The 14,074-nt window shown below is 47.1% G+C and overlaps 2 protein-coding genes across 8 annotated transcripts in view; one reads left to right on the top strand and one right to left on the bottom strand.

Moving 5' to 3' along the window:
* Positions 1 to 4: 4 nt before the first annotated feature.
* LOC149306105 (uncharacterized) overlaps positions 5 to 14,074 on the bottom strand; it is a 27,269-nt gene continuing 13,199 nt past the window's right edge. For 3 of the 7 annotated variants that reach the window (XM_089477158.1, XM_089477159.1, XM_089477157.1), the window contains 13 exons: positions 8,956 to 9,039; positions 6,999 to 7,133; positions 5,792 to 5,825; positions 5,328 to 5,385; positions 4,405 to 4,540; positions 4,151 to 4,193; positions 3,523 to 3,604; positions 2,880 to 2,961; positions 2,658 to 2,691; positions 1,761 to 1,908; positions 1,349 to 1,424; positions 483 to 519; positions 5 to 203 (listed from right to left, as the gene is read on the bottom strand). In XM_089477158.1, coding sequence (XP_089333284.1) covers positions 187 to 203; positions 483 to 519; positions 1,349 to 1,424; positions 1,761 to 1,908; positions 2,658 to 2,691; positions 2,880 to 2,961; positions 3,523 to 3,604; positions 4,151 to 4,193; positions 4,405 to 4,540; positions 5,328 to 5,385; positions 5,792 to 5,825; positions 6,999 to 7,124 — 873 coding nt within the window. In that variant the 5' untranslated portion in view covers positions 7,125 to 7,133; positions 8,956 to 9,039 and the 3' untranslated portion in view covers positions 5 to 186. Of the gene's footprint in view, positions 204 to 482; positions 520 to 1,348; positions 1,425 to 1,760; positions 1,909 to 2,657; positions 2,692 to 2,879; positions 2,962 to 3,522; positions 3,605 to 4,150; positions 4,194 to 4,404; positions 4,541 to 5,327; positions 5,386 to 5,791; positions 5,826 to 6,998; positions 7,134 to 8,955; positions 9,040 to 11,914; positions 12,428 to 14,074 lie in introns of those variants that run through there. The other 4 variants (XR_016271731.1, XR_016271734.1, XR_016271732.1 and 1 more) reach the window with 3 other exon arrangements.
* Positions 11,441 to 14,074, top strand: part of SPMIP8 (sperm microtubule inner protein 8) — a 3,126-nt gene continuing 492 nt past the window's right edge. Inside the window, exons 1-6 of the mRNA XM_089477161.1 lie at positions 11,441 to 11,682; positions 12,033 to 12,094; positions 12,275 to 12,449; positions 12,772 to 12,833; positions 13,272 to 13,336; positions 13,447 to 13,479. Of these exons, the coding sequence (XP_089333287.1) occupies positions 11,460 to 11,682; positions 12,033 to 12,094; positions 12,275 to 12,449; positions 12,772 to 12,833; positions 13,272 to 13,336; positions 13,447 to 13,479 (620 nt within the window). The 5' untranslated portion in view covers positions 11,441 to 11,459. The remainder of the gene's footprint in view (positions 11,683 to 12,032; positions 12,095 to 12,274; positions 12,450 to 12,771; positions 12,834 to 13,271; positions 13,337 to 13,446; positions 13,480 to 14,074) is intronic.

Here is a 14,074-nt window from a genome sequence, read left to right as displayed (position 1 = left end):
CATCTCCAGGTTCAGACTGTGGCTTTATTGGAGCTTAGAACCAAAAAAAGAATATAAATACACCAATAAAAATGTGCAAAACTCTTTTTCTCCCATTGCGCTAGGGATACCCATTCGACCTGGCCTCTCTGTCAGTGGGTTTTGTCCTCCCAAAATCTTCGGGGTCCATTTTGTTTCAGAGGCATTTTAAGCCCCTTTGCTCCCTGAAACAAAAGGAGAAAGGGGTGTTAAATGGAGGGGAACCGTTTGGGACCAGACCAAAGTTGATAAGGCAACTTCACCTCTCCTTCCTTCCTATCTGCAAATATACAATTAGACACTGGGAACCTTTCTTTGAGGATGGTCTAAATCCAGATGCTTTATCCCAGCAAAAGGGCAACTGTGAGTCCCAACTAAAGTATTATTAAGAGAACGTTTAAGTAAAACCCATTCATATGTTGTTTTTGTATGCCTTCAAGGCAAAGTGATAATGTGGGACTTACTTGCTTGTCCAGAGCCCATCTCTGCAGCTTCTATTCTCTGTCAGAAAGAAGAAGATATACAGTAGATTTACATGGTGCATGCATAGGACACACATAAGACACACTCATGGCACACACATAGGACACTCATAGGATACACATGGCACACAATGAGACACACATAGGACACTCATAGGATACACATGGCACACAATGGGACACACATAAGACACTCATAGGATACAAATGGCACACTTATGGCATACACATGGCATACACATAGGACACACATAGGTTACACATATAAGACACACATGGCACACACATAGGACACTCATAGGATATACATAGCACACAATGGGACAAACATAGGATACACATGGCACACCTATGGCATACACATGGCATACACATAAGACACATATGGCATATACATAGGACACAGATGGCATAAACATAGGAGACATGTAGGACAGATATGACACACATATAAGACACACATAGGACACACACAGGACAGATATGGCACATGCATAAGACATACATGGTACACACATGGGATACACATAGGACACACATGGCCCCTCTGCCCCCTACAAAGAGCCAACAGCAACAGGGAGCCAACGGTTGCAAATATCTTGCCAATGCCCACAATTCTTAAGAAGAACCTCTTCAAACTATCCTGAAGCATTTGCAGCTGCCTTCCCTAACCGAGTGCTTTGGGTATCTCTTGGACAACAGTTCCCATCCTATCCCACCAACTATCTTTCCCAGCATCCCCAGGCAACTGCCCCAGGCACAGGAGCATTGGGTGAGGGAAGGGAATCCATGCACCCCTTCCCCGTGTGAGCTGTCCTTGTGTCGGAAGGCAAATGCCTCCTCCTCACCTGTCCATCTTGGGTGGCTTTAGGGACCGGTTGGGGCATCACTCTCTCCAGTCCCTGGACAAGCCACTCGAAGACGCTGCCAGTTGGGACAGAAAGAAAAGCCCCATTAGGACCATTGCCCTTTGCAAATTTCATACTTGCAAGCAAGGGCAAATCATTTTGCAATGTTCCTTCTCGCCCTGAGAAAGAACTTTGGATTTGTAGATCAGACACTTGGGATGAATTTTCAAAAACGTCCAAGCCACTGGACATCCCATGTAAACTTTGGCCTAAACAACTAAGTGGATCCCCTGGACATTGCACCCACCAATGTCTCCAACAATCCCACTTCTCCAAAGGATTCCTAAAGGATGGACCCAATTGCTCCCAAGCGTTCGGGGGGGGGGGGGAATGGGGGTCTGAATAGGGTTACCTGATGCCGTCGCCCCCAAGACTTCGGGGAAAGAGGGAGAGGCTCAGGTTAGACTGGCTGCCGGTGGGGGTCCAGTGCTGGGGTCCGGAGGCACTGGGAGAACTGGTTCCCTTCCCAGGGGTCCCTCGGCTGCGGTCTTTGCAGATGGCTGGGAATGGCATCCAGAGACAGAAGGGAGGAAACATGTCAGTCCAGTCACTTGCATTATAGCTGTACACTTGTCCCTCCACTTTTGCAGCTTTGAATTTTGCAGATTTGGTTATTCGCACATTTTAGGAATAAGTTCTCTCTAGGAACATCTAGGCCCTCCAGTGCCACTCTATGGTCAACTTTAACCAAATGTCGCATTGCAGGACCTATAGAGATTCCTAGAAGGAACACTCTACTAGGCCTTTGTAGCTCCTCCAGCGCAGTTCTATGGCCAATGTCCAGCAGATGCCGACCACAGAGCTGCGCTAGAGGACCTAGAGAGAGGTAAAAAGAGTAGTGTTTTTGTTATTTGCGGTTTTTCCACATTCACGGGGCTCCTGTGCCCCTGACCCCAGCGAATGCTTTTAAATTCCACTTTAAAAGTCCACTTTTAAATTCAAAAATTCACATGGTGGCAAATGTCATTTGTCATTAAAATGAAACTCACTGGTTTTTGGAGGGCAATGCCTCATCCGCCTCCCTGTCACTACCTTGATCCCAGCATAACCTTAACTCCATAGTTACTACAAAGCATCATTCCTCTCCCTTGCATTGGGAGGGCTTTGGGTGCGGGACCCTGGCATTGTGAAATTTTAACAACTGTTCCATAGTTTCCACAAGCAAAAGGTTAGTCCAAAGCAAAAGCTGGGGAAAGCTCCGGACCGATAACTGTCCCAGTCCTCAGTTTGCTTCTGGAGGCTCACTTACCCTGCTCTGCGTCTCGTCCTTCTGAAACCCCTTCCTGATGCAGAAAGGAAGAAAGAATAATAAGAATAAAAGAGTGTGATTAGACTGCAACTCCCAGCGTTCCTCATTGGCTTGATGGATGAGGCCGATGGGAGCTGCAATAGCTCTGTCTCTGCATGATCAACATGTTTGCGCTTGTTCCCAGCAATGGCATCCGTTGTTCTCTGATGCTCCTGCACTCACCTCCGTCTTTCTCATGTTCTCTGGCTGAGGCATCATTTTCTCAAACCCTTCCACCAGCCAAGTCAGCACTTTCTTGCCACCACTTGAGAGAAAATACAGAACAAAAACAGATTAGGATGATATGGAGGAAGAGAGTAGGATTTGTCTGCCCCAGCAAGGGCCAGACAGGCGTTCTGTATTTCATGTCCCTCTGACCTCAATGGACTTCTCTGGTGTTTACAATGGCTCCATGAATAGCTACCACTTTGTTGTTATAGAATCCTAGAGCTGGAAGAGACCCCAAAAAGGGCCCTGAACCAGTCCAGCCCCAGTCTGCCATGCAGGAACTCTCTATCAAAGCATTCTCTGTTTTAAAATCTCCAAAGAAGGAGATTCCACCATAATCCAAAGCAGTATATTCCACTATCAAGACATTCCTCCTAATGTTGAGGTGGAATCTCTTTTCCTGGAGCTTGCAGCATCCATTGCTCTGTGTCCTATTCCCTGGAGCAGCAGAAAACAAGCTTGCTCCATCCTCAATATGACACCACTTCCAATACTTAAACAGGGCTCTCATATCGCCTCTTAACCTTCTCTTTTTCTGGCTAAACATTCCTCATAGGGCGTCATGGTTTCCAGATCCTTCGCTGTTTTGGGGGCTTACATTTTGTCCGGGGCGTTATTGTCGGAGCTGGACTGCAGTTCGCTGTGCTCCTCATCCTCTTCGGCATCGAGGTCAGTCACCTCTGGGAAGGAAGAGGGCGGCCATTAGATTGGCATTGGGGGTGTGTGTGCGAATCACACCAGATGACACCCAAATTGGGGGGGCCCACTGCTCCCCAAACATCATCACCTGCCTCCCTTTGTAATGCTGGAGAGATGGGGAGGGTGGGGTTCAGTGGGAGGAGAAGCAGAGGCCTCTGGGTTTTTCATTTTAATTAAATTTAAATTTTTACAAATAATTTTAAAATGTTACTTTTCCACCATTTTCTTTAAAAACGTAGCATTATTATTATTACTATGCTTTATTTATATAGCGCTGTAAATTTGCATCTTACCAAATTTTCCCTCCTGTGGTTTGCTGTTCGGAAAGTTCTCTGATAGAGAAGGATACATGTCTGACAGGACTACAGATCCCAGAATCCCACAGCATTGATCCACAGCAGTTAAAGTGGTACCAAAGTGGGTTATTTCTGCAGTGCAGAGGCAGCCTTCTGCACAGGAGCCCTGTCCTGTTTTTCTACCCAAAAGTGCACGAACCTATTCCCACGAAAGAAATGCAAGCCTCTTACCTATTCCGTCCTCATCCTCATATTTGATGCTCTGGACTTCAGTCTGTGGGTGGATTTATAAAGAAAACACAGTAATACGCGTATGTATATATATATTTCTGCCACAGAAACAGCAAATCTAATTTGTTCTTTTAAACATGGATTTAATATTTTATAAATGAGGGTCGCAGGGGGAGAAAACCCAAGTCCAAAGAGGCAACCACGAAACCCAAAGTGGTTACAAACAAAGCCAAGGGTGATCGATGGTCACTCACCACGTCAGGGATGTCCACGCTGGCCTCAAAACTCTTGGCCACGGCCTGCAGCTTGACCGGTGTGCTTTGGCCAACCGGCTGAGGGATGACCTTCCCCAGGCCTTCGGAGAACCAGGAGATGACCGCTCGGCCGGGGCTGCAAAGGAGATGGAGGACCATGAAAGGGCCAGAAGACCATCACTGCAGGAGTGATTTATGCATTCTTCTGAGCCTTTCTTCCTTTCATTTAACTGCCATCATCAGCACCATCTTTGTTTGTGGCAGCAGCACCTTTAAGGCCAAGCGGTCCCCAAAATCCACTGCAAAAATAATCCATCTTGAGACCGCTTCAACTGCCCTGGCTCAATGCTAGGAAACTGTATTGATTGTAATAATAATAATAATAATAATAATAATAATAAATTCTGGGATCTGTAGTGTTTGTGAGACATTGAGCCTCCTCTGTCAGAGAGCTCTGGGGCCACAATAAACTACAATTCCCAGGATTCCCTCCTAGCACTGAGCCAATCGTCCTCACTTGAAAAGGAGGACAAGGCCCTGCAAAAATGGATGGCATCCAAGAAAAATGCAGGGCATGACAAATATAATGCATATGTCAGTTCAGGCTTCTTAGTCCTGCTCAAAATGGAGGACGTTCTGGAATTCCTTTGGACAGAAGGTGGAAATGCAAAACTTCTCCTGGAAAAGAAGCAAATGCCTGCTCTTCCCCTGCAGACCGCCAGGGGCCCCCATTGAGCCCCTTGAAAGCAGGCAGCGGCGGTGGCTCCTGAACAGCCAATCAGAATCCTCCATTCGGACGGCCAAGGGGCGTGGCCTCAGTGGCGGACCAGAAAGGCAAAGTTTTCCCTTTGGTCCGACAAAGGGACATAAAAGGCTTCCCGGAAGCCACTTGCTCCCATTCAGAGCCGCGGAGAGGAGTGTACCTTGTTGGTGTCGATCCAGGATTGTGGGGTTCATTGGCTTCGTCTTGCTTTCTCCCGCCTAGAATGGGAACAAAAAAACCCATGTCCTGAGTTACAGTGAACCCCATTAATTTATTTAGCTAGTTATTAAAGTACTCATTATCTTTTTATCCAGGACTCTCAGGGCCAAGTACAAATGAGAACAGTGTTAAACCCACAGGCAGTTTGAAACCAAAATGATTTAGACGAGACCAGAAAGAACATAACTCCACTGTTTTGCAAACCCCAAACTGGTCCAAGCAGTTTAAAACCAAAGGTGTTTGGGAAAGGTCACCTAACAAAAGCCACATTCTTACTTTTGAGCGCTCAGGATTCATTTCAAAGGTAGGAAAACCACCTTTTTTGGTGCGTGATTCCCATTATCCTGAGACCAAAACAAATCCCACCATCCCCATGCCTATTACCACGGTCCACAACCATCTTACCTTCTGTTAAATAGCCAGGCTGTGCTTCAGGTAGCTAGGAGGAGGAGAATGAAGAGTAAAAAGAGCATTAGAACCACGGATTATTTCTGCAAAGGAGGCTTCCTCACCCTTAAGAAGCATGGATTGATATGAATTTGCATTTAATCTTGCCAAGGAGACCCCATGATAGGGTTGCCATAAGTCACAAATGACTTGAAGGCATAAGAGAGAGAGAAGACATTCATATCAATGTTTTTAGCTTTTACAGTTGGCCCTCTGTAGCCACAGATTTTTTTTTATCCAGGGATTCAAGCATCCTTGGCTTAGAATTTTATATATATACACACACACACACACACTGTATTTTCTGGCGTATAAGACTACTTTTTAACCCAGGAAAATCTCAAAAGTTGGGGGTCGTCTTATACGCCAGGTGTCATTTTATAGGGCAGACTGGAGAATCTGTGGTCACCGCATATGGTGGGGGGAACTAAAAAAATGGCCACGGGCACATCCCCGCCGTATGCAGCGATTGTATGAAAGCAGCTACTGCTCTGATAGTCTTGGAGACAGGGAGGGCTGGGCAGGCAGGGAGAGCTGACCAATCTAATCAGGCTTTGTATACAAGTTTTCCTGCTAAGTACCTGCATGTCATAAACATTTGAATTAAAATTACCATATTGAAATCAAATCTGATTTTTTTTTAATTTTTATTTGGTGCGCATTGGAAGAGGGGTAGTCTTATATAGCAAGTATATCTCAAACTCAATATTTTAACTGGAAAAGTTGGGGGTCGTCTTATACGCCCAGTCGTCTTATATGCCGGAAAATACGGTGTGTGTGTGTGTGTGTGTATTTATTCTAATAGGCAAACCTTGATTTTGCCATTTCATAAGAGACACCTGTTGACTCTGCCACTGTATTTAATGGGACTTGAGTATCCATGGATTTTGGTATCTGCAGGGATTCCTGGAACCAGCCCCCAGCGGATACCAAGGGCTCACTGTATTTTGTCACATGCAACATTTTTTTAATGTCCTACATTTCACGGTGCCTTGTCCTCCTTTGCATTGAGGTCATCTGTTCACCTTGACTGGACCCCCAACCCCAACAGTGGTTTCCCCTCCCCTTGGCCCCTTTTCCTATATAGGCCCCAGAAGGCCCTCACCTGTTTTACCTGTAGGCTGACCTGCAAGACACCCATCCCTCCATCCATTCATAGACTCACCTGCCTGGCCAGCCGGGCCTTGGCTTCTTCGGAGGCGGCTGCCGCTTGCGCCTCTTTCTCCACAATCACCCGGATGGGAGAGCTGGCCGGGGGCTGAGGGACCACTTTCTCGATCCAGCCAAGCATCCTTCCCCCCTGCAGAGGAGGAAGGCAGGGAAAGTTTAAGGAATAGTCACTGCCTCGCATCAGGGAAGTTAAAGCCAGGAATCAGGGCCCTGGGAGGACCAAAGCAGAATGGAGTGGCCCTATTACTTCCCTCCATCTAGACCTGTGATGGTTAACCTTTTACAGACCCAGTGCCCAAACTGCAAACCCAGACCCCACTTATTTATTGCAAAGTGCCACGTCCCTCTGGCTTTCTAGTAACTCTGACAAACTCTGTGCTAGGGCGCCAGCATGTGTGCCCACAGAGAGGGCTCTGAGTGGCACCTCTGGCACGTGTGCCATAGGTTCGCCATCACTGATCTAGACACTATACTATTGATGTAGCCTAGGATCACACTGGCTTTTTTAGCTGCTGCATCACACTGTTGATTCATGTAGAGAGATCTTGTAACACCTTTGAGACTGACTAAAGAAAGTTAGCAGCATGAGCTTTTCGCAAAGTCTACTTCCCTGGATGCAGACTTTAGTCTATGAAAGCTCATGCTGCCAACTTCTTTCTTCCACTGAGTCTCAGAGGTGCTGCACAATCTCTCTACATATACTGATTCTACAGACTAATATGGCTATACCTTTGAATTCTACCAGTGTTGACCCATCTTCAGCTTGTGGTCTGCTAAGACACCCAGGTCCCCTTTTGCATGTACTGCCATCAAGCCAGGTGTCCCCCATCCTATATCTGTGTAATTCAATTTTTACTGCCTGAGTGTAGTATCCTACATTTCTCATTTTGAATTCTGATCCTTTGCTCTGGGACATTAGCTGCTACTCCTCATTTAGGGTCACCTGCAAATCTGACAAGCAGGCCCTCTATTCCTTCATCCAAGTCACTGAGAAGAGAAACGCATAAGTGCCATGCATCCTGGTCTGGAGGAGCAAGGCTTGCAAGCGCCGCCAGAAACGGCCCACTTTCGCAGCATGGGGCAGCTTGTTTATCTCGTGCGGCGGCCCTTAAATGCGCACCTGGCCTCTGCCTCTGAGCAGCTTAATGCAAGCCACCAACCTCTCCCTGGACAGAAATAGCCCTGTGCCAGTTATCTCTCTGGCGTTTTATAGGGCTGCCTTTCAAAGCTGGCTAGTCCAGCTAGGCAGACCTTAGGAAAAGCTACCCTTTTTGAGCTACAACTCACACTGAAACTTTTTTTGGACCACAGAACCTAAGGGACATAACTTGTCCCAAGCTCAGAGAATACACTGCAGGTTTGGTAACTGAGCAAAAGAAAAGAATTGGGTTTGCAAACAGGGCAAGACAAGGAGCCCAGTTCATTGTCAGTTGGCTAAAGCAATGGGGGCACCGATGTCGGTGGGGCTGTGAATCTGCTTTGAGTTGAGCTTTAAAAGAGTTATTCAAGCTGCTGCATCTATTTGGGGGACCCTGTTCTACTTTATGGAGAGCCCCTTTAAAGTTCTGGTTGAAACCTAGAGGAGATTCGCCAAGTGGGCCATCGCATCCTCGTCTCTGGAGCCACAATCCAACACTCAAACCATGGCACCAGGCTGACTTTCATAAGCCTTCGTAATAGACTCAGTTTACTTCAGTGGTTCCCAAACTTTGATCCTCCAGATGTTTTGGAGTTCAGCTCCTAGGATTCCTGGACATTGGCTCTGGTGGCTTCAGAAAGATGAAATCCAAAATTACCTGGAGGAACAAAGTTTGGGAATCTCTGGTCTACTTCCTCAAGATGCACCAAGTCTATGAAAGCGGATGCTCCACCATCCCCTCGCATACGGATATTACAGAGGTCTGTGAGGTTTTGATGTAAGCAAAGCAAACCCGAGGATAAAGCAGACGTACCGGCAGCAGGGCTAGAGATCCATGGCTGGGGCTGATCCCTGGGTGGCTTCCCTGGAGGTCTCTCGTGGCGCTGGTGGGTCTCTGCTGAAAGAGAGCAAGGAAGCCAGCAAGGCCGGTGGGTTTCTCGCCGCCTGTTTTGGATGAAAGCCCTTCTGTCTCTTGCCATGAAATTGGACTCTCTGCCTTCTGTGAGGCTGGAAAAGGGATTATCTGGTAGCACAGTTTACAAATTGGATTAAGAAAGAAGCGGCTGCTTCGCTCTGCAATCCAGAAAGAGCTCAGTGGCACCTTGGGGCATGGATGCTCACCTTGGGGTGAGGCATTGGGGCCTTCCTTGCTTTCCACTTCCTTCCACCTTTCCAAGCATCATTGCATTTTCCAAACATTCATGCCTTCTCATAATGGGCCCACCTTGGGATTCTGCAAGGTCTCTCCGCATACAGCAACCTTTATTGTTCATAAGTGTGCATTTAAAAAAGGTCTAGAAATAAAGGTGACCTAGAGAAACCATGGCGCATTGCTTTTCGTATTGTTGAATCGGTACAATTTATTTACTGTGAAATGCCCAGGTTATTGAATCTGACCTTTTCCAAGCCAATGAAATGCAAGACTTCTTATTTGATAAAAATTAGGAAAACACTAGTCTCTCTAGAGCAAAAAGCTCTGCATAGGGGAGATGTAAAGTTGTCCTTCCCTTTTTCTTTTCATACACACACACACACACACACACACACACACACATATATAATTAACTACAAATCCACCCAGAGTTATTAATACTGTAGATCTTAATAGCAACTGATAGGCGTGGGCACAATTTTGCAAGGGAGGTGCTTTCATGGCTGGCAATGATGCAAGGCCATGGCTATTGCAATTGCAAGGGAGGCTCACATGCGGAGGAACTGCAGTAATCTTGCATTTGCAAACGTGGGCAATTAACGGATGAGCCCTTTCCCAATGGACCTGGTGTGCCTAACAGGATTTCCCAGGGCCCCTAATCTCCCCACAGAGCCCTTCTGCCTCCTATGGGAGCGCATTCGCTGGAGGAAGCCCAGTGCGGACCAAGATGCTTTCTCCGGAGCAAGTCCTCCTGAGAGTTTGTATTCATTTAGGCATCAAATTATTTTCCTTCTTCCAACTTGGACCCAATGCAAATACCCACAAAGATCAGTGGTTCCTAAATTTTGGTTCTCCAGGTAATTTTGGACTTCAACTCCCAGAAGCCCCAGCAAGCTTGTCCAATGGTCAGGAATTCTGGAAGCTGAAGTGCAAAACATTTGCAAGACCAAGTTTGGTAGCCACTGACACAGATTAAAAGTCAAGTTTAAAAAAAACCTCAACAATTATGAATTTTTTAAAAAAAGGTTTTGAAAATGAGAGTCTGCCGTCTTTACAATCTGCCCATCTTTGGAGTTTTCTTGCAGGGTTATCACCCTTCATTTTACTCTGTTTATCCCTCCCATAAAGTGTGGTGTGGTGGTTTGTGCATTGGACTAAAACTCTAACAATCAGGGTTTGAGTGCCTCTTGAGGATGAAAACCCATTGGGTAACCTTAGGCAAGTCACTCTCTCTCAGCCTCAATAGCAAAGGCCCTCTGAAGAAACATGCCAAGAAAACCCTGCCTTAGGGTTGCCATAAGTAAAAAATGACTTGGAGGCACACAACAACAACAGATCTCAGGCTGCTTGACCCACATTTGAGCCCTGAATGAATGGGGAAGCCACCGGCAACCATAGGGAGAATGCAAAACAAGTCCCTGCCCAACTCTGGGGTTTCCTTGCATGGCTCCCACCAGCCCCTCCATTTTACTTTATTTTCTCCCCCCATAAAGATCTGAGGCTGCTTGGCCCACATTTGAGCCACACACAGGCCACCAGCAACCAATGGCCTCCCCATGGACAATGGCCCTCACCATCTCTTAGCAACCTTGTCCTCATCATCCATCACCCAACAAGTGACCTGGGGCTTTGGGTCCCTATCACAATGGACAATTGGGGACACCTGACCAGGAGGGACCCAAAAGGGCTGTGAGACCCCCCCCCCAAGAGAAGCCAGAAGAGAGAAGGCAGTGGTTCGCAAGCAGAGCAAGGTAGGCTCCTCTCTATTTTGCTCCAATTTTGGGAGGACAGGACCCCCAGAATTGACAAAATTGTGCCAAGCATTGCCCCCTCCCAATCTCTTTTACAGCAGACAATAGTGCTTATTTTCTCCTAGATTCTTGTGATAGAATCTGAATCATGGAGGGTCCAAAATTCCCAGTCCGTTGTTGTCTCCTAAGACTGGGGTACCACTCTCTCAGCCTCAGAGGATGACCATGGCAAAACTCCTCTGAACAAATCTTGCCAAGAAAACCCCAGGATAGGTTCACCTTGTCATAAGTCAGAAATGACTTGAAGGCACACAACAATGTGTGAAGGAAGAGGAGGTGGAAGAGAGAAAAGGAGAGGTTCTTCTGGAGATGTTGTGACACCATTTCCCCCTTGGTTTAGCTGACGCAACTGCCATGGCCCAGATGCTGGACTTGGTCCCATGGCACCAAGATGGCAGCCCCGTCTACGCCTCCCCGGCAGTCCTCATCCCCCTGCAGCCCCGGAAGGTCATGCTGGCCGGAGTGAAGGACCACCTCTACCACCCCTTCTTGCCCACCTTACGGCGCATGGACATGGACACGGTGGCCAACCGGCTGACCGATGAGCACTCCCGGACGGCCACTGGCTGCTCCAAAGGTGAGTCCCAGTGACATTGTTGATCTCCTAGGAAGAGCAAGAGCAACCACTGGCAAGACCCAAGGGAAGTCTTATCCCAGTTTCATGGCCATGGGTCCTACTTACGCTGATCCAGCTTTCAAATCCCTTTTTGTGCTTAGATCCATGGGAGTTTCTATTTGAAACATCAAGGGAATAATAAATATGTAGAGTCTCAGCCCAGAAGCCACATTTCTGCTTTAGAGGCCATCTTCTCCACTTTGTTCTATGGTTTCAACCCATGTTTGCACCTCAGAAGCCCCAAAAGAGGTGGAAAGACATCTCCATGTCTCTTTCTCATCTTTCTCCCTTCTTCATTTTTCATCCTGAAGCGGATTTTGAAAATGCAACCTTCACCTTGGCTGGGGTACCCAATCGGCGCCTTCCATCCCTGGTAAGTCATTCCTATCCAACCCCTGCCAGCCACTTAACATAAGAGACACCATTTTACTATGCCATTGTATTTAATGGGGCTTGAGCATCCACGGATTTTGTTACCCACAAGGGGGGGTGTCCTGGAGACAATACCCAGCTTATGCCAAGGGCCCACTGTAGTAACCATTTTGTTACTCAGGGAATGACAGAGCTGGGCAAGTGCCTGACCGCCAAGTATCGAGCGGGGAAGATGGCTCCTCTGGTGCCCAGCATCAACCAGGAAGAATGGCCCAGCTTCACTCGGGCCATGGACGACTGGTCTCACTTTGTCTCCACGGCCGGAGAGTTCAAACTGCCAAATTTTAACAAAAGAGGTAAGAGGAGGAAGGCAATTACAAGTTGCTGGTTCCAAGCTCAAATTCATAACAAGAGGACAAATGGTATTGAAAAAATTAGACCCATCCCCTGGGTGGCTTGCACAGGAATTTGGGAGCAACCCCTGACATTCCCTGGGTGCCTTTCTCAACCCCACATTTCAAAGATGATGCAGCTGGCATAGAGTACCCCCATTATCCCCCAAATGATGTGTGCCCTTGCCATTTCCCCCCTTTGATCTTGGCATAGTTGGCACCCTCAGAGACTTCCCACAACTGGGAAGACTGGGGTTACACTGTCTCTTCTCTGCTTCCTTCCCAGTGCTTGGCTTCAGCTGTTATGCCCTGAGGTACCTGAAACCAGACGTCACACAGACCTGGAGGGTAAGAGGTGCCCTTTTTGGGAAAACGAGGGTACAGGTTTGTTAGGGAGGGTGAGAGGGGCAAACAGTGTCTTGGGCTGGGTGGGGTCTCAATTTTTTAAAAGGTTCATTTGCCACCAGGACTTTCCAATCCTATGATACCGCCTTGGGCAAACATGGCTTTCTGACCAATATTTTATTTGGTTCCTTGGTAGAAAAACAAACCTGGCATCTTAACCAAGTTGGTCTACTCCTTTGGCATCAAAGACAAGAGACCGAGCTTAGGAAGGTTAAAAACCTTGGATCAATTTGCTCTGCCTTCTTGGCATCATTCACCAAAACTAGAGCCTGGGAAGTTACCTTTTGGGGCAACCATTTCAAGGCCTCCCCAGCTAGCACAGCCATTTTATATAAGATTGAATGAGCAATTTGTAACACCTTCTCTCTCTTTTCCTGCTAGTATTGCCTTAACCAGAACCCCAGCCTAGCCAGATATGGGCCAAAGCCTCTCCCTTACAACACCGTGTAAGTTACCTAGCAGGTCCCCTAGGACTTTGTGTATCCCTGTTAATTCCTTGCAGAACTCTATGGTGAGATCCATGGAGCTTTCTCATCTTTTCCCCCCTTTGTTGCAGCAATACCTACAGGAGCTTTGGATCGGCACACAGGTAAGCAATCATGGTGCCTCTAAAACACCAGTTCAGTAAGAAACCAACCCTCCACTCAGAAAATGCTGGCATATTATTTATTTATAATCTGCCTTTCTTCTGAATTGGACCCAAGACACACAAGATCACAAGATATAATATAATCTTGGGCTCATAATGAGCCAGAAAACCAACTGACTGGAATAGTTGGGTGAAGTTCAACCAATGCTAAAGTGTGCCCTCTGGGCTCATTTTCACTGGGTCTTAATTTTGAAATTTGGGGCTGAAATCCTTTTGGCTCATGATGTTCTGTGCATCTTATCCACGGGGAGAAAGGCCTCAACTTAGCATGCAAATAGCTGCAAAGCAGGGGGTACGGAAAGCATGCTCTGTGGGCCATATGCAGCCCCAGATTTTGGACTCCAAAGTCACAACTCCCAAATTTAAGTGTTTTTCTACAGGTGATCTTTCATGCCTAGATTGCCAAAACTAGGGTAAAATCACCGGGAAATGTGGTTCTGCCCCTGACTCACACACCACAAGCAACAGAGAACTCCCCCCCCCAAAAGAAAGAAAAAGCCCACCCATCCCAAATCAGACACGACGTCAGTTCTGG

This window comes from Sceloporus occidentalis, unplaced genomic scaffold, assembly GCF_023333645.1.
Source record: "Sceloporus occidentalis isolate IW3139 unplaced genomic scaffold, rSceOcc1.0.p SCAF_10, whole genome shotgun sequence".
Lineage (NCBI taxonomy): Eukaryota > Metazoa > Chordata > Lepidosauria > Squamata > Phrynosomatidae > Sceloporus > Sceloporus occidentalis.
Note: the sequence above shows the minus strand (reverse complement) of the source record. Positions and strands in the feature narration are given on the sequence as shown.